This window comes from Bos indicus x Bos taurus, unplaced genomic scaffold (assembly GCF_003369695.1).
Source record: "Bos indicus x Bos taurus breed Angus x Brahman F1 hybrid unplaced genomic scaffold, Bos_hybrid_MaternalHap_v2.0 tig00001395_arrow_arrow_obj, whole genome shotgun sequence".
NCBI lineage: Eukaryota > Metazoa > Chordata > Mammalia > Artiodactyla > Bovidae > Bos > Bos indicus x Bos taurus.
Window position 1 is genome coordinate 1 of NW_020867422.1, and position 18342 is coordinate 18342.

The window sequence follows — 18342 nt, forward strand, 5'->3', positions numbered from 1 at the left end:
TTCTGTACTGATTCATTCTTGAATATTGTAGTTTTGTGATTGGTTGAATTAATACTATATTTTTTGTTTGGGCTTTTTTTTTTTTAATTAAAAAAATTTTTTTTAGCCATTCCTAAAGGTATGGGGATCTTAGTTCCTCAACCAGGAAAGTGCAGAGTCTTAACCGCTGGGAAGCCAGGGAAGTCTTTGCAACTTTGGAAGGCATCACAGCCTACTACAGTTTTAGTGTGTTTCAGGTTACTGTGCTTATAGATGTTGACTAGAAGTAGTAGTACTTCTTCCTGCTGTTCCTATTATTAACTTCCAATTGGTAGTTCCATGAGTTAATGAGAATTGCTTTAACTTTTAAAGCCCATTGTTACAGGGATCATCATAGATTTCTCTGCCTGATAGGATTTTAGCTTGTCAAAATGCTCCTACTATCTAATTAATCGAATGTGATTTTTCCAGGCAGAGTATTTTAATAGGATCCCATATTAGAAGATTTGGAGGAGGGCATGGCAACCCTCTCCAGTATTCTTGCCTGGAGAATTCTCGTGGATAGAGGAGCCTGGTGGGCTACAGTCCTGGGGTTGCAAAGAGTCAGACATGACTGAGTGACTAAGCACACACATATTAGAAGATTACGTTTTCTAGCTAAAAAAAAAAAAATCCAATTTGGTTACATTTAACACTCAAGTCAAGAAGGAAACATTTTTTGTGTGATTTGTTTTCACAAAAAGGAGATCTGGTAGAAAATAGTTTTGGACCTGGTAAAAAGGCTATTTTAAGTCTTTATACCTCAAAATGTCCAATCAGCTGGTATTGTTTTATAATTAATATTGAGTTGTATGACCATGCTGAGTAACAGTTCAGCATCCTAGCTACCCTGATCACATAAACTTCATTCTTGGCTGGCCTCACCTAGTTGTATTTCCTTTCTATTCAAGCTTTGTTTTATAGTTTTAACCCAAGTTGAATAGTGGTTTCCAGTGTATTGAAGTGGTTAAAGGCAATAACACATACCTAAAAATGTTTCTGTAAAGTCTGCTTTACTTCTGTAAAAAGAATAGTGTGGGTTTTTAGTTATTGTTAGGTAAACTTGCTGACATTGAAAACTTGAATTTTAGATGTATTAAAAAACGAGAGGAAATATTGGAAGATATGTGCTAAATGTTTTTTCGTTCCATCCATTTTCTTTTTGTGATATTTTAAATCAAGTATGGATATATTTATTAAAATTTATTTCTCTGAATGCTTTCTTTATAAATTTAAAAAATATTCAGATGAATAAATATAATAATTTAAAATATTTCATACCCAAAGTACTAACCTAACCATTTGAACATAGAAACTACACTTAGTATAAGCCAGAAGGAAAAATTTTTCAAAGAGATGTTCTTTTAAAATAAGAATACTGTGAATCAGGTTCCGCTGCCAAGTGATTAGGTGTCAGTCTTACAAAGTAGAAACACTGAAGCAAATTCTTAGGTGCGTATCCTTGTATTAACCTTTGTAGAAGGGCAGAACAACTCCTTTGTATTTAATGTGTTTGAATCTGTGTTTGGGATGGGATAATAATTATACTATTTCAATAACTATTAAGTACTGATTGCTTGTGTATTCAGAAATAAAAGCTCGAAGTGATAGTGACAATCATTTAAAAAACTGTTTTTTCCCCAACTCCCCTCCTCCCTCACAGGACATTGCACTAATTTTGCCAAACTCTTCTGAAGGTTCTGTTTCTGAACTGGAGCAACTCTCCAATTCTCTACCAAACAAAGAACTGATGGCCTCAATCTGTGGACTGTCTCCTGGCTGTGGTAGCTAACTCTGAGAGCAGTTACAGCTGTTTACTGACATGTGTCAGAACAATGATGTTTCTTGCAGAGCATGATTATGGATTATTTCATTTAAAAAGGTAATGCTTTATCTAATTTAATTCTGTTGTTACTTAATTGACTCTTTTGCGGCCCCATGGACTGTAGCCCGCCAGGCTCCTCTGTCCATGGGATTTCCCAGGCAAGATTACTGGAATGGGTTGCCATTTCCTTCTCCAGGAGATCTTCCCAACCCAGGGACTGACCCTGCGTCTCTTGCGGTGGCAGGTGGATTCTTTACCACTGAGCCACCAGGAAGTGGTAAAAATTTACTATTTTCTTGTATTTTAATCCCCCCATATTAATTGATTCATAGATGTTGTAGAAGGTGGAAGGTACGGTTTCTTTCATGTGGAGAAATTTTGAATTTGTGGAAAAGATTCATTAGCAATGAAATGTACTAGTAATAAAATCTTTAGGTAATATAATTGAGAAGGAAATCTTATCATTCCGGTGTCATTAATTCAGTGCTCGAAGATACTTGTTTGGTTGGCATAGACTCCTCTAGTTCTTCAAAGATGATGGTAGTGTGGTATTCTGGACTCTGAAGCTGAAAGTGCTGATTCTGTGTGTTTTATTCTCTAGAGGAGTGGCTGATCTGAAATGGATTTGAAATGATGTAAATCTCATGCTGCTCAGTCTCTCAGGTGTAATTTCTGCTCCCCATTGCTATCCATGCCCTCGTCTTTTTCTTCACTAGGGAGATAGATAGCTACTACTTAGTTTCCCTGAGAATTCGTAGAAGTGTGTAGGATTATGAGATCGAAAGGATTAGGCAACATGTATTTGTGCCTCTCATCAATTCTTATAACGTTGGTTCCAGGTAGAGTGCTTGGTGCTGCTTCCCATCTTTCCCCCTGCTTAGCCTGTCCTCCTGTACTCTCTCTCAGTTAATGGTACCTGCTGAACATGCAGGTTCTCCCCCTGCCACCTCCCAGTCTTTCGCCAGAGTCTTTAAATTTTATTTCTTAAATGTCTTTTTTCCTATTGCCCAGATATTTACCTTTAAAACTCGTCTTATACACTACGTATCCAATTAAACTTAGTTTTTAAAAAAAAGCTGGCTCTGCTAGGTTCATGTAAGTCATTGTAACCTATTTCCTTTGTTTCTTCAGCTTGGATCCTTCTGCTGAGCTCCATGTAACTCATATATCTATTTGATGTCTCTACTTAGCCATCTAATGGACACCCAAGCTGAATGAAAGCAGAGCTCTTGATATTCTTGCCTCAGACATGTTTCTGTCTTGCTTAACTTGGTAAATGTTAAACGTGAAGATTCTCGCTGCTTCTCTTTTCCTTTCTCCCTGCCTCCAGTCTGTCAGGAAGTCCAGTACGTTATGTTTTCAAAACATCCTGAATCTGATCGCCTTTCTCCACCTCCATCGTTACCACCCCTGTCCCCTCCATTGTATTTGCCTATATGACCCATTGCAATAGCCTCCAGTCTTCTCTTCTTACTTCTAGTATTGTCCCCATAAAAAATATTTTCTTAGCGCTCAGATTGATCTTTTTAAACTTAAAACAAGGTATGTGTCATTATTATTTTGCTTAAATCCTTCTGTTGGCTTTCCATTGAACTGCAAAATTCAAACTTGATATTGATCTCTAGGGCTCTTGTACAGTCCAGCTCTTGCTTATCTTTCTGACTTTTCTCATAGCTCTTTTATCCTCAATTTGGCTCCCTGTCAGGCTCATTCCTATTTCTAGACCTTTTTTTTTCTTTCCTAAAATGCTTTTTCCCTAGTTTCTTCTAGGACTTATTTTTTTACTTCACTCAGGTATCTGTATCAATATATTTCCTGCCTAAATGCCTGCCTAAAATGTGTATCCTTTGTGTCCCCATTCCTTATACCCCTTTATATTTTGACATTATGTCATATAGACTTACTGCGTATTTGGTTGTCTCCCTCAATAGAATATAATCTGCACAAGGACAGGGACTGTGTTTTCTTGACTGTACTCCCTCCAGCACCTAGAAACCTGGTTCATAGTAGGCATTATGAAGGAATGTTAGAGTCATTTAGTTCACAGATATTTGTTGAATGCCCTCCTCTGGGCCAGACACTGCTCTAGGTGCTGGAGATTTAATAATTAAAAAAAAATCCCTGTCTTCTCGATGCTTTCATTCTATTAGAAGTAGACAGATGATCAACATGTAAATAAAATACACAGTGTGTTATAAAACAATATAAAATAGAGTAAAGGAATAGCGAGTGCTGAAGTGAGGGGGAGAGTTGTCATTTGAAGTTTGAGGAGGTAATCAGGGAAGTCCTCGCTGAGAAGGTGGCCCTTGAACAAAGAACTGAGGGAGGTGAGTGAAACATGTTAATATGCTGGGGGAGAGCAACTGCATGTGGTATGCCTAACTTGTCTGAGAAATGGCCTGGAGACTGTGGTGGTTGCTCTTAAAGTGAGTAAGCACATTGGAAAATGACAGGGCCCCGGGTCAGAGAGGTAATGGGTAGGTGAGGGAAGGGGTCATCGGGGGCCTTTAGAGTTACTTACAAGGGCCACTGGGCTTCCCTGGTGACTCAGATGGTAAAGAATCCACCTGCGATGCCGGAGACCCAGGTTTGATCCCTGGGACAGGAAGATTCCCTAGAGAAGGAAATGGCTACCCACCCTAGTATTCTTGCCGGGGGAATACCATGGACAGAGGAACCTGGCAGGCTATGGGATCACAAAGAGTTGGACACATCCGAGCGATTAACGTACACACAGACACACGAGAGCCATTATGAGGTTTTGAGCAGAGGTATAGTGTGATCTGGCTTTTTCAATAAATAGCTGACTATATCCTCTAGTCCTGAGAAAGGCCTCACTTAAAAAAACTTTTTTTGAGATGATTTTAGACTTTCAGAAAAATTACAAAATAATAGTACAGAGCTCAGATATACCCTTCATCCAACTTACCCTTATCCCTGTCCTTACGTTGATGTCTTGAATAACCATTGAATATTTGTCAAAATTAAGAAACTAAACTTGACATAATACTGTTAACCAAAATACAGAACTTGCTTAGATTTTACCAGTTTTTCTAGTAATGTTCTAAGTACATCATATCAGGAAATATGCATTACTGGCGATAACTAACCTTGGTCACCAAACTGAGATGCTGTCTGCTAGGATTCTGCACAGCAAACTTACTAATTTTCTGTTTTTAAACTAAACATTTTGATAATATACTTCAAGACTGTAAATGTCCTGTTTCTACTTAAAATTTTCATCCAGTCATTTTATTATCCATCAGTGAATCTTGGCACATGTCAATTATTACTGTGGTGTTTTAATGTGTGTGTGTGTGTGTGTGCATGCACACTCAGTCATACCTGACTCTTTGCAACCCCATGGACTGAAGCCTGCCAGGCTCCTCTGTCCATGGATTTTTCCAGGAAAGAATACTGGAGTGGATTGCTATTTCCTTCTCCAGGGAACTTCCCGACCCAGGGATCAAGCTGGTGACTCCTGTGTCTCCTCCTTTGGCAGGCGGGTTCTTTACCAGCTGAGCCATCAGGGGAAGCCCATGGTGTTTTAAGAGTGATTTCCTATTTTTCTTATTCCTTTTTCACTTAATTATCCTCTGTAAGGATGAATTCATCACTTTTCCCCATTTATTTACTTACTTGGGTATTTATATCCATATAGACTTGTGGACATTAAGTTTTTTTGTTGTGTACTAATTGAACAGTATGTCGTTATTTATTTTGTTGTTCAACTTACATCACTAATTTTGGTTTTTCTCGTTGACTAGGGCTGGGAAATATATGTGTCCTAACTCATGCATTTACCAAAAAAATCTACACTTTTTTTCCCACCTATTATTGTATGTATATATTTTAAAAGATGAGTCCATACAAGTATTTTGTTTCTAATACAGTGTCAGAGGGTGGATTCTAACTTTCCCCCTTTCTTTGTAACCTCATCCATGTTTTGTGATATACAGTTGTGTGGATTTTGACCGTTATGTATCTACTATCACATTTCCATGCAAAGCCATCACCCCAGCAGTCTAGTGTGCCACCCTTTTATAGACAACTTCACTACAAGTTGAGTGACAAAATACCAGATTTTAGTATTGCTAGTTTACTTTTTTAATTGTAGACATTCTAAAGGGTATGCAGTGGACCCCAGTTTTTGATAGGCCATCTAAATAAGGCTCATTCTCTTAAAGTTATAAGTAAAGGCTAGTAATTGGTATAATCCAATTTTTAACCTAAGCTTTTTCCATTGATTGTACTATTTCTATGTTTAATCTCATTCCTGTTTATTGTGCTTTGTCTGTTTCATTATTTTATAAAGTTCTCATGAGCACGAGTCTTATCTTTCTCCATTTTGTATTGCTTTATCCAAGTCTTGAAATTTTATTTTGATCAACTAAGAACTATATAAATGCATAATTTTAGCAGGATTATGTATTGTCATGGTTTTGGACACATAGCATGATTATTTCTTATACTGAAACCTCTCTATAAGAGGATGGTAAATTGTGGGCCACAGGCCAAATCCAGCGTTTATTGGAACGTAGTCAATATTTATGTGTTGTCTACAGATGGTTTCCCACTACGTTAGCCATTGAGTAGCTGTGACTGAGACCACTATTCTGTATAGAGGGCAGATTGAGTTCTGTATAACCCTGTAAAGCCTAAAATAATTTATCGTTAGGCCCTTTACATAAAAAGTTTACTGATGCTTACTTGATACCTTTGATTTCTTTCTGTCAGATTACACTGTCATGAAGATAATCATTCTTTGTAGTTATTATATAAATTAGGCTTTCAAGCGGAGAAGGTGATGGTGCAAAAGTACCACTCCAGTACTTTTGCCTGGAGAATCCCAGGGACGGCGGAACCTGGTGGGCTGCCATCTATGGAGTCGCACAGAGTCGGACACGACTGAAGTGACTTAGCAGCAGCAGCAGCAGGCTTTCAAGACAGCTATAACTTCCTTATGTTAGAGAAATCCCCAGGTTATAAAAAAGTGTTCATAAAGGAACCTGTGAATTTATTTGCTAAGTTTTGTAGCTTTGTTATTTGGGGGAGTTTTTTTCTTTCTGTGTTTTTGACGTTTGTGTACATGCATGCCCGTTGTGTCCAGCTCTGTGTGACCACATGGACTGTAGCCTGTCAAGGCCTCTCCTCTTAACTCAGGGAGCAGACCTGGACCTCCTGCATTGCAGGCGGATTCCTTACCGCCAGAGCTATGAGAGACACCCTTATGAAGTCTATCTTCTTTAAAAGGAGGTATCAACTATAAAAAGAAATGCTTTGTTACATGGTTTGTATGACAGATAAACCAAAGTACGTTTTTACATTTCTTGAAATGTAACATTTTAATTTACTAAATTTTGTTTGTCTGAACTGAGATTGTTCATTTCTCATGCCAGACTTATACGCTCAAATTTTAAAACATTGCCTCTCTATTTTCTTTATTTACAGTTCTTTAAGGAAAAATAGTAATGCTCTGCATAGTTTACTGAAACGAGTGGTCAGCACATTTAGTAAAGACACAGGTGAACTTGCATCTTCATTTTTGGAATTTATGAGACAAATTCTTAATTCTGATACAATGGTAAGTGTATATATATGTATTTGGTATTTCTCATATTTACAAACTTAATGTATATGTTAAAAAAAATCACTTGGGTTCAAAAATATCTTGGAATGATGTTATTTGGAACTTGGAACTTACATTCTATTTTTTTCATATGTCCTCACCTCACTAAAAGTATGGGTTTTTGATTTATTAAAAAAATAGATTGTTAAGAGTAGAGTTTATTAGGTATCATTCTTAATTCTTTCAGCTGTTTGAAAATGTTTTCCTACTGCGTTGTGGCTTCCATGGTTTTTGACAATAAATCACTTGTTAATCTTTTATTAGTTGAGTCACTTCTCACTGTTTTCAAGATTCTTTGTTTTTGGCTCTTGATCATGTGTTAAGGGTGGATTAAGTTTGTTCTACTTGGAGTTTGTTGAGCCTCTTGAAAGTGTAAATTAATGTTTTTCATCAAATTTGTAAAGTTTTCAGTCACCGTTTCTTTAGATATTTATTCTGACTCTTTCTTCCTCTTCTGAGACCCTTTATTATGCCTGTGTTGGTACTCTTGATAGTATCTCCACAAGCATCTTTTGAGGCTGTGCACATGGTTCTTCATGTTTTCCTTTCTGTTCCTTAAAATGGATAATCTCAGTTGACTATGTTCAAGTTCACAGATTCTTTTTTTTTGCCAGCTCAAATCTGCTCTTGAGCCCCTCTAGTGAATTTTTTGTTTGGCTTATTGCCCTTTCCCACTCCAGAATTTATGTTCAGTTTTTGTATAACTCTTAGCTGTCTATTGATATTTTCTTGCAGAGTGTTGTATCAACTTTCTTTCCAGTTTTTCCTTCCAAGCATTTACTTCTTTGGTACATTCTGAATAGTTCTGTATGAGTTCATAACTTCCTAAAGCAGATAGCAGATCATATCACTCTACTCTCCAGTAACTTCTGGTGTCTATAGAATAAATTCCAGACTTTTTAGCATGGCATTCAAGACTATTCACTGTAGGGCAAAAAGCTACTTTTGCAACCACTTCTCCCTTACTGGGAGGCACCATCCGTAAATCTCCTTTACTTACGTGTATCTCCTTGGCCATGCCTCTGTTAGTTTGTTGTTTTCTCTCTGTCTCTCTTTCTGTCTGGTCAAACTGTAATCTATTTATAGTGCCTATTTTAACACACCCTAATTTGCGAAGCCTGTTAATATTACTTTTCTTTTTGTATACTTCACATCATATTACTGGATTTCTTTTTATAGATCATTTATATGCCTACTTAGCATTTCCTCTTCTACTACCTGAGTGTTAACGTCACTTAGGTCAGAGACCATGTCTTACTGGATTTTTCCTAGTGTAATTGCATAGTGTCTTCTATAGTTTAATAGCTAAAGCGTTTGACAAATGATTATGGAGATTTGAAGTGGTATCATATATTTCATAGAATTTTCATTTTCCTGAAATCACTTTGTAGATTAAAAAAAATCTCCTTAGAAATTCTTTTACTACTTTTCACAGTAATGTATGTGTATATATATAGAGAGAGCAATCTTCAAATTAAGCTAAATTTGACTCTAGATTTTCTAAGGCTGTTTTTAATAACAGGAATTTAAAACGTGTTTTATTTTGTTCAATTTCTGTTCATAATAATGAAGAAGCAAGGTAGGAGGGAGAGGTAAAATTTTGTATCCTTCCAAATATTTTATTTTTAAATTTTATTCCAAATATTTTAATTAATTCATAGTTTTTCTCTTTAAAAAATTGGTTATTCTGCTTTTCCTGACCTTGAAAAATAATAATCATTATAATGTTTCCCTGGTGGCTCAGACGGTAAAGAATCTGCCTGCAATATGGGAGACCTGGGTTCAAAGATGTCCTGGAGAAGGGAATGGCTACCCACTCCACCATTCTTGCCTGCAGAACTCCATGGACAGAGGAGCCTGGCAGGCTGTAGTCCATGGGGTCACAAAAGAGTTGGACATGACTGAGCAACCAACATTTAACATATAATACTTTTTGATTCAGCTGTACTGAACTTCCCACCTGTTTAAAGTGGTATGAATAACTGAGAAAAGTCAGAGAGATACCTTGATAATTTGTGATCTCATTAATATACTTCTTTCTATGAAATATATTTAGTCTGTTAATTCATACATCAAAAAAAAAAATAAAGCATAAGGTAGACCATCATCAACATATCCTTTATCACCACTTCCAAACAGAGCAGGTAAAACCCTTGTAGACATATGGTTTATTGAATTTCTCATTAAAATTGCATGTCCTGTTCCTTAATGTCATGTAAATGACTCCTTAGTCTAGTGTTTACTGAAAGGAGCAAGTGTGCTCTAGGCACAGTATCAGTTTGAGTGGAAATTTGTGCAGAATAATTTTCATTTAGTTTTCACTGAAATGTGTCCAGTTAAAGGAAAAATGGTAGGAGCTACAAACGAATTTTAATGTTACTGTTAACTTAAAAATACTAAGTCCTGCATCAGAATTGGTGGGACCGATATTCATGTTGAGATGTTTAAAACAGGGCTGTGTTAAATTTGAAACTACTTAAGTTTTCTTTCATATGTGACAATGGATGGATTTATCATCATGAACTGAGATTTGCTTTGTGTGGTGAATTTTTTTCACCATTCCCACATTCACTTTATTGTGTGGCATATTTTTTAAAGCAGAAAATAATAACTTTATGACATCTGTAGACAACACATAGTCTTAAATATATGGTTCCTGTTTTCTTTAGTTGTTTGCCTTGTCTCCAGAAAAGGAAGTTCAGCATTTTTAGCTGTTATAGCAGCATTTTTATTAATTTGAGTATCAATTAGTATATTCTGTTTCCTGCAAGTGCCAGTGTGTTTGTCATTGGATATTTTTGTTGAGAAATGTGTTTACCTGTTTATTTTGTGAGTTGTAAAGAAAAACTTGTTTCAGCTTTGAGCTGACTAATTCTTAAAACCAGCCGTTTGTACTGATGTAAAAACCAAAACACTGAGGGGAAGATTGCCGCAATCTTAAATATCTGAGAGATTTTGGAAGCATTTTTGCAAATTTCTCTGCTCTCAAATTTAACTTGTGTGTGACATTTACAGGGATGTTGTGGAGACGATAGTGGTCTCATGGAAGTAGAGGGAGCTCATTCAGCACGGACGATGAGTATTAATGCTGCAGAGTTAAAACAGCTTCTACAAAGCAAAGAAGAAAGTCCAGAAAATTTGTTCCTTGAACTAGAGAAGCTTGTTTTGGTAAAAAAAAGAAAAACAAAAAAACCAGAAACAAAAACAGCTCCTTCCTAAGACATACTTTCTTCTCAATTTGACTAGTACAAGTTTTCCTAGTGACTTTTAAAAATAGTGACCTCTCAGTTGGGTATTTATGCTCTGAATTAATGATTTGGAGTGAAGTCCTCCATACTATTATGAATTTTAAGGAGTACATGAAGGCAGTACTTTTTGAATGATCTATTGTTTGAATGCAGAGTGCCCCCTGATACCGTTACTTAGAAATAAAATGGCAAGTGTTTTTGGCGTTTGTTTTACTTTAATATGTATAATAGTGCTAATTTCTTGATGGTGTTCCAAATTTCTTAGTAATGGAATACCACCTTTTCTACTAAAGAGTCAGTAGATTATGGGCATACATGTTCAAGTTTTACCTGCATTTTCTTATTCTGCTTTTGTTTGTATCTAGGAGCATTCAAAAGATGATGACAGTCTGGATTCTCTGTTGGACAGTGTGGTTGGACTTAAGCAGATGCTAGAGTCATCAGGTGATCCTCTACCTCTTGGTGACCAGGATGTGGAACCAGTACTTTCAGCTCCAGAATCTCTCCAGAATCTGTTTAACAACAGGTAAAACAAGCAGTGTTTTGTGGTTGAGTAGATAGTGGGAAACATGCAAATGGCTGGGATCTAGAAGAGGCCAGCAAATTATTTTCTGTAAGGGCTTCCCAAGTGGCACAGTGGTAAAGAATCTGCCTGCCAGTGCAGGAGATGCTAGAGACAGAGTTTGACCCCTGGGTCAGGAAGATTTCCCTAGAGTAGGAAATGGCAACCCACTCCAGTATTCTTGCCTGGAAAATACCATGGACAGAGGAGCCTGCACAGCGCAGCACACACGTGAGGGCTAGGCAAGAAAAATCTAGACTTTGCAGGCCACACTCAGTCTCTGCTGCACACACTTCTATAGCTTTTTGCTTGTTTCTTTTGGTTTTCTTTAAAAAGCTTTAAAAATGTGGAACCCATTCCTAGGTTGCAGGCTATTCAAAAGCAAGTTGGCCAAATAGAGTCATAGTTTACTGATCCCTGGTCTAGAGGCTATGCCTCTTGATCTTTGGAGCACTGTCCTTCTAGAGATAATGAGTGTTTAATGTGGTGAAATTATTCTCTAAATTTAGAAAAATTGCACATTGGTATACTGTTATAAATTTGGCTTTTTGGAAAGAAAGCTAGGTCTCTGTTTTATTTTATTGAAAAATCAAAATTTGTTACAAAAGGATTAATTTCCAAGTTGCTAGTTTTTAAGGATACTTAATTCTTAAGTAGTTTTTTGAAGGAGTCTTTTTAGAAGTGCTAATTTTGCTAATATTTTAGAGGGTAATATTTTTAATTCTGTTGTTCACAGGTTTTACTTAGAAGTTAAGCCAAAATACTTGATTTTGGAATTCTGCTTTTTAAGAAATACTTTTTCTATTCTAGAACTGCATATGTGCTAGCTGATGTCATGGATGATCAGTTGAAATCTATGTGGTTCACTCCATTTCAGGCTGAGGAGATTGATACAGATCTGGATTTGGTATAATTTTATTACTAAATATTTAGGGAAAAATTGTTGATTTTTTTTTGTTTCTTTGCATGTTGTTAGCACTAAAATAGATGACATTTTATGGCTGTCAAAAGTCTGTCTCAGGATTATACTGCACTATTTTTATGTCAGATGCCCACTTAATGGTGTCCAGGACTATTTTTTTTATGCTACTGATTTTGCCTCTTTCTAATTAATGGTCTGTATATTTGAGAATGAGGGGAAAATCATGTTTTTGCATAAGTACTCTGAAGCACTTTGGTTTCTTATATTTGTAGGATAGAGAATAGTATCTGACAAAATTATAATTGATTTCTGTATTGGGGTTTAAGGAGAATAGGTTGTGGTATCTGCTCTTAATTTGGGGAAATGTAAAAAGACATTTGCTAAAGGAATATAGTGCGAACAGGAATTGACATTCATTAACTTAATACTGTATAGATAAAAGTATAAATAAAGATTTTAAAGGAGTCTGTTTTATGCTTCTCATAGATGTATTAGGGAGGATGATGGCAGCCACAACTTTGGTCTTTTAGGTTTAATTAATGTGGATAAAACCTAAGTTAAACATAATTTTCATTCTCTGAAAGTTGACTTCGGTTGGAACCTCATTAAATTCATTAAACTTGGGGATCTGTGGTACAGAATTCTTTTATAACATAGTGATGTACAAGGCTTGTGGAGTGTGTTATTTCAGATTCTTTTGGAAAGTTCTGGAGATACTCCATTGTTAATTTATATAGAGAAACCCTGAGTTCTTTGTCAGGCAGCAAAGATCTCAGACTAATAGTCCTCCTTTGAGTAAGAATGCTAACTTCCCACCCCCAACCCCTGAAATAAAAGCAGCTGAATTCCTAAGACTTTCTTTTTTTTAAACTACCAATGATGTTGCTTTTTGAAAAGATGAAGGAAAGAGGCTGACCTGTAATTTCTTATGAGAATCAAATATAGTTTATAGGAAATTGGAATTGCTATATTCAAATGTTACATTAATAGTTACATTTAAAGTATAATGCTGCATGAATATGCTGCATTTAAGGTCTGTTTTTCATTTTGTTTCGTTTTTATGACTGCAGGTAAAGGTTGACTTAATTGAGCTCTCTGAAAAATGTTGTAGTGACTTTGACTTACACTCAGAATTAGAGCGCTCGTTTCTGTCAGAGCCGTCATCTCCTGGAAGAACCAAGACGACTAAAGGATTCAAACTTGGGAAGCACAAGCACGAGACCTTTATAACTTCAAGGTAAAATATACTTTGCTGAAGATCTTGATTGGAATCAAGTAAGGTTATTTATTTTAGTGTAATTTAAAACACGTGACTATTAAAGGGAAAGGACACTGATGTAATATTTGAGTCATAAATATCATCTTGAATTTTTTTAAAAGATAATAATTTGGCCAGGACATACCTGATCCATTTGTTATATTATTAGACTTTATGAGAGTTTAGAAGATTTGAAAAAGAGTGAACTGGGTTATTTCTTAAAAGTTGTAGTCATATCAGTAAAATGTTGAGTACCATTCTTCACTTGTTTTCTTGTTTCCCTGGAAGGTAGCAGGGATATTTGCAAATTTAACATGATTAGGATAAGAAATAATTGATAGTGCAGTTTTCAGTATTGCAAAGATTGACTTATGTTTTCGCTGGAAATGTGTAAAAGAGAGGTGTTCATGGAATGCTTTTGTTTTAATAGTGGAAAATCTGAATACATTGAACCTGCCAAGCGAGCTCATGTTGTGCCACCACCAAGAGGAAGGGGCAGGGGAGGCTTTGGACAGGGTATACGACCCCATGATATTTTTCGTCAGAGGAAACAGAACACAAGCAGACCACCATCTATGCATGTGGATGACTTTGTTGCAGCTGAAAGTAAAGAAGTGGTCCCTCAAGATGGGATACCACCACCAAAACGGCCACTCAAAGTGTCGCAGAAGATCTCCTCTCGTGGTGGATTTTCAGGCAATCGGGGAGGACGGGGTGCTTTTCACAGTCAGAATAGGTTTTTCACACCACCTGCTTCAAAAGGTAACTACTTTTTTTTAAACTTTGAATTTTTATTTTGTACTGGAGTGTAGCCGTTTAACCATGTTTTGGTAGTTTCAGGTGAATAGCAAAGGGACTCAGCCACATATATACATATGTCCATCCTCCCCCAAACCCCTCTCCCATCCAGGCGGGCACGTGGAGCAGAGTTCCATGTGCTGTATAGTAAGTCTTTGTTGGTTATCCATTTTCAATACAACAGTGTGTCCATGACCTTCCCAGAGTTCCTAACTGTCCCTCCTCCGCAACCTTAAGTTGTTTTTCTGAGTCTGAGTCTCCTGTTTTGTAAGTGAGTTCATTTGTATCATTTCTTGTTAGATTCCCCATATAAGGGGATATAATATTTCTTCTCCTCTGTCTGACTCACTTCACTCAGTATGACACTCTAATTCCATCCATGTTGCTGCAGGTGGCATTATCTTACTCCTTTTAATGGCAGTAATATTCCATTGTGTGTATATGTGTGTATATGTATGTGTGTGTGTATATATATGTATACACACACACACCATGTATATATGTATGTATGTATGTGTATGTGTATGGGCTTCCCAGGTGGCGCTAGTGGTAAAGACCTGCCTGCCAATGCAGAAGATACAGGAGACACAGATTCAATCCCTGGGTCAGAAAGGTCTCTTGGAGTAAGAAACGGCAACCCACTCCAGTATTCTTGCCTGGAAAATTCCATGGACAGAGAAGCCTGGAGGGCTGTAGTCCATAGGGTTGCAGAGAATCGGACGCGACTTAGCACGCACACACACACGTATACACATACATACCGCATCTTTATCCAGTCCTCTGTTGATGGACAATTAGGTTGCTTCCATGTCTTAACTATTGTAAACAGTGCTGCAGTGAACATTGGGGTGCACGTGTCCTTTCAGATCATGTTTTTCTCCAGATATATGCCCAGGAATGGCATTGCAGAGTCATATGGTAGCTCTTTTTCAATTTTTTAAGGAACCTCCATGCTGTTCTCCATAGTGGCTGTACCAGTTTACATTCCCGCCAGCTGTGTAGGGGGTTCCCTTCTCTCCACACCCTCTCCAGCATTTGTTGTTTGTGGATTTTTTGATGACAGCCATTCTGACTGGTATGAGGTGATACCTCACTGTAGTTTTGATTTCCATTTCTCTAGTAACTAGTGACGCTGAACATCTTTCTCCATGCCTGTCAGACATCTGTATGTCCACTTTGGAGAAATGTCTCTCCAGGTCTTCTGCCCATTTTTTTGAGTGGATTGTTTGTTTTGATGCTCTTAAGTGTCATAAGCTGTTTGTAAATTTTGGAGACTAAGGTAAAGGTAACTATTTAATATATGTTTTCTAATGAGTTCTACCAGTATTAGACTGTTGAATAGAAGTGATTCAAATAAAGTATTTTTTTGTTGCTATAATTAAGCTAGATCTAGACCAATGGTACCATTTGCAAAGTACTTTATTGGATGGGAAAAAATCTTTTTTTAAAAATTAATTTATTTTTTAATTAAAGGATAATTACTTTACAGAATTTTGTTGTTTTCTGTGAAAAAATCTTCAAGTTAACTTTTGATTAACTACATAATTACTGTTGAGCTTAAAAAAAGTCTTGCCTAACTTTTTTCCTATTTGCATTGAAAATTGTGTGTATCCTTTCTGAATAATATCCATACATTATTTCACAGTTGTCCTTACCAACAGTTCCCTTAAGATTGTTCTGTGTAGTTCATCATCGATTCTTTTATCTGCGTGCTTCCTAATGTTATATTTAATCTATTTTCAATGTTTCAAGATTTTAGAACCTGAATTTCTACAGTATAAACTTACAGAAATTATATTCTACTAGTGGATGATGACAGGTTTTCATGCTTTTGAGTTGAGAGGATGAGAGCCAAAGATAATAGATATTTACAGTAATAGTGAACACATAGCTGTGTTAGGAACTATTTTAAACACTTGACATATAATACTCTCATCAGCCTCATGAGGTAGATTCTTTTAGTACCCTCAGTTAACAGAAGGGAAAACTTGTCAGTTAGCTGACCAGGACACATAAAATATAACAGGCAGAACTAGTATTTGAACCCTGGCAGTCTGGTTCCAGAGCCTCTGCTCCTGACTGTATATAATGCTGCCACTCTTACCTGTATTTCATGTACAAAATTCCATATTTGCTCTTCCATTGCTTTTGAAAATTTAAGAAAAACATGTCATATCTTCCTTAATCCAGTTGAAGAGTTGTGGTAAAAGTACATTTTGATTGTGTTGTCTATGTTTAGGAAACTACAGTCGTCGGGAGGGAACAAGAGGCTCCAGTTGGAGTGCTCAGAATACTCCTCGAGGAACTTACAATGAAAGTCGTGGAGGCCAGAGCAATTTTAACAGGGGTCCTCTTCCACCATTACGACCACTTAGTTCCACAGGTACACGCTCTTCCTTCTTGCTGTTGCTGAGGAGGAGGGAGGCGAATCATCCTTTCCAGATTGTTGAATGTCATATATTCTCATTCTGGGAGAGAATATTTTAGAATGTAGGCATATAATTCTGAAGTCTGTGTAATTTTATGTCTGTGAGTGAGTGCCCAGTGTACATATTCTGTATAAATTCTCAAAATTTTAGATTCTGAACTGTGTGTATAATCTGAGTGGTTTCATGTTGACTAAACTGAGATATCTTCATGGAGTATACAGTTTGATTCTTCAACAACGCAGGTTTGAACTGCAAGGGTTGTCCATTTTTATAGGCAGATTTTTTTTTAACAGTAAATATGGTTCATGGTTTGAAATAAGGATGCAGAGGAACCTCTGGATATGAGGGCTAACGTAAATTATATTGGATTAACCCTCGAGTTGTTCAAGGGTCAATTATTTTCTTTTCTGTTACAGGATGATCTTATGTATGTAATATATAACCTTTTGTTCCCCTCTAAAACATTCCTATATCAAGTCTGAAATTCTCTGGTCAGATATAGCTTTTGGTTTCAAATGCACTTTTTTTTTTTCGGACCACACCATAAGGCATGGGAGATCTTAATTTCCCCTATCTGTGCCCTTGCAGTGGAAGCGCAGATTGTTAACCACTGGACTGCCAGGGAAGTCCCAAATACACATTTTTAAAATAATAGCTTTATTTGAGATGTAATTCTTGGTTTAGACAATTTAACGATTTAAAGTGGTCTTCAACACAGTCACAGAACTTGCACTTGAATATTAAAAGGAGCAAGCAGTAGTCTTGGTTTGAGTGTGGTGTCCCAGCTTTGTATTTATATAATGGGAAAGGGAAAGATGTTGCAACTGAAAATCATATTCTTTCTTTTACAGGCTACCGCCCAAGCCCTCGTGACCGTGCTTCCAGAGGTCGTGGGGGCTTGGGCCTTCCTGGGCAAGTGCAAATAGCGGCAGTGGAGGCTCGAGAGGAAAGTTTGTTAGTGGAGGCAGCGGTAGAGGTCGCCACGTACGGTCCTTTACACGATAAATATTCTTGGGAACATCCTAAGTGCATATGAACATTTCACGAGGACAGTAAAAACAAGACATTGGAGGACCAATTTAGGCTTAGCAGTTACCTGGATACATCTGAGAGAATATTTTTATCTGAAGAAAGCAAATTTTGTTTGATACCTAACACAAGATTTCAATAAAAATGGAAACTTTGTATGTATGTTTGTATATATTTGTTCTCTTCTTAAATGGCTGTTTAGGAAATTTCCTAGGTTAAAAATGAACAGTGAAATGACGGTTTTGTTTTAGTGTGTATCTCGCCTATACCACAGACGTCCTCGATACTTTCTTAGCTTACGGTACCCTTTACTGTTTCAGTTGTATTACAGTATACCTCGGCCAAAAGAAGTGTCTAATAATTCCATTTATTAGGCTATTAGGTCCAAACAATAAGAATTTGTGTCCTGACCACAAGTAATTGTGGTTGCTACACAATTTCTCAAACCTTAGAATCAGCTTAAACACTGCCAATATTCTGTTCCACTGTGCTTTTTGTATAGTACTTACCTCAACTGCAGAAAGTCCAGTTTTGCAAAGACATACTGTCATGGAAAGGATGCGGTCTAATGTTGAAGATGTAAACTACCTCGAGCTAGCATTTTGTGTCGTGTGCAACAGCTGT

The 18342-nt window shown here is 36.8% G+C and overlaps 1 protein-coding gene across 2 annotated transcripts; it reads left to right on the top strand.

The window, feature by feature from the left end:
- The first annotated feature begins 1647 nt into the window (after positions 1-1647).
- Positions 1648-17880, top strand: LOC113888736 (protein virilizer homolog). 2 transcript variants are annotated; one of them, XM_027535764.1, is made up of 9 exons: positions 1648-1900; positions 7295-7427; positions 10488-10640; positions 11086-11246; positions 12093-12189; positions 13275-13441; positions 13893-14224; positions 16500-16643; positions 17541-17880. In XM_027535764.1, exons 1-9 carry the CDS (start codon positions 1854-1856, stop codon positions 17723-17725), a joined length of 1419 nt encoding a protein of 472 aa, XP_027391565.1. In that variant the 5' UTR covers positions 1648-1853; the 3' UTR covers positions 17726-17880. The 2 variants fall into 2 exon arrangements, with proteins under 2 accessions (XP_027391565.1, XP_027391566.1); XM_027535765.1 differs by lacking the exon at positions 10488-10640.
- Positions 17881-18342: the final 462 nt, after the last annotated feature.

Excerpts from the sequence above, each read along its gene's own strand:
- LOC113888736 (XM_027535764.1), top strand. The coding sequence starts at position 1,854 with ATGATGTTTCTTGCAGAGCATGATTATGGATTATTTCATTTAAAAAG. Across the intron at positions 7,428-10,487 it reads TTCTTAATTCTGATACAATG|GGATGTTGTGGAGACGATAG; the intron begins GTAAGTGTATAT and ends TGACATTTACAG. Across the intron at positions 14,225-16,499 it reads CACACCACCTGCTTCAAAAG|GAAACTACAGTCGTCGGGAG; the intron begins GTAACTACTTTT and ends GTCTATGTTTAG.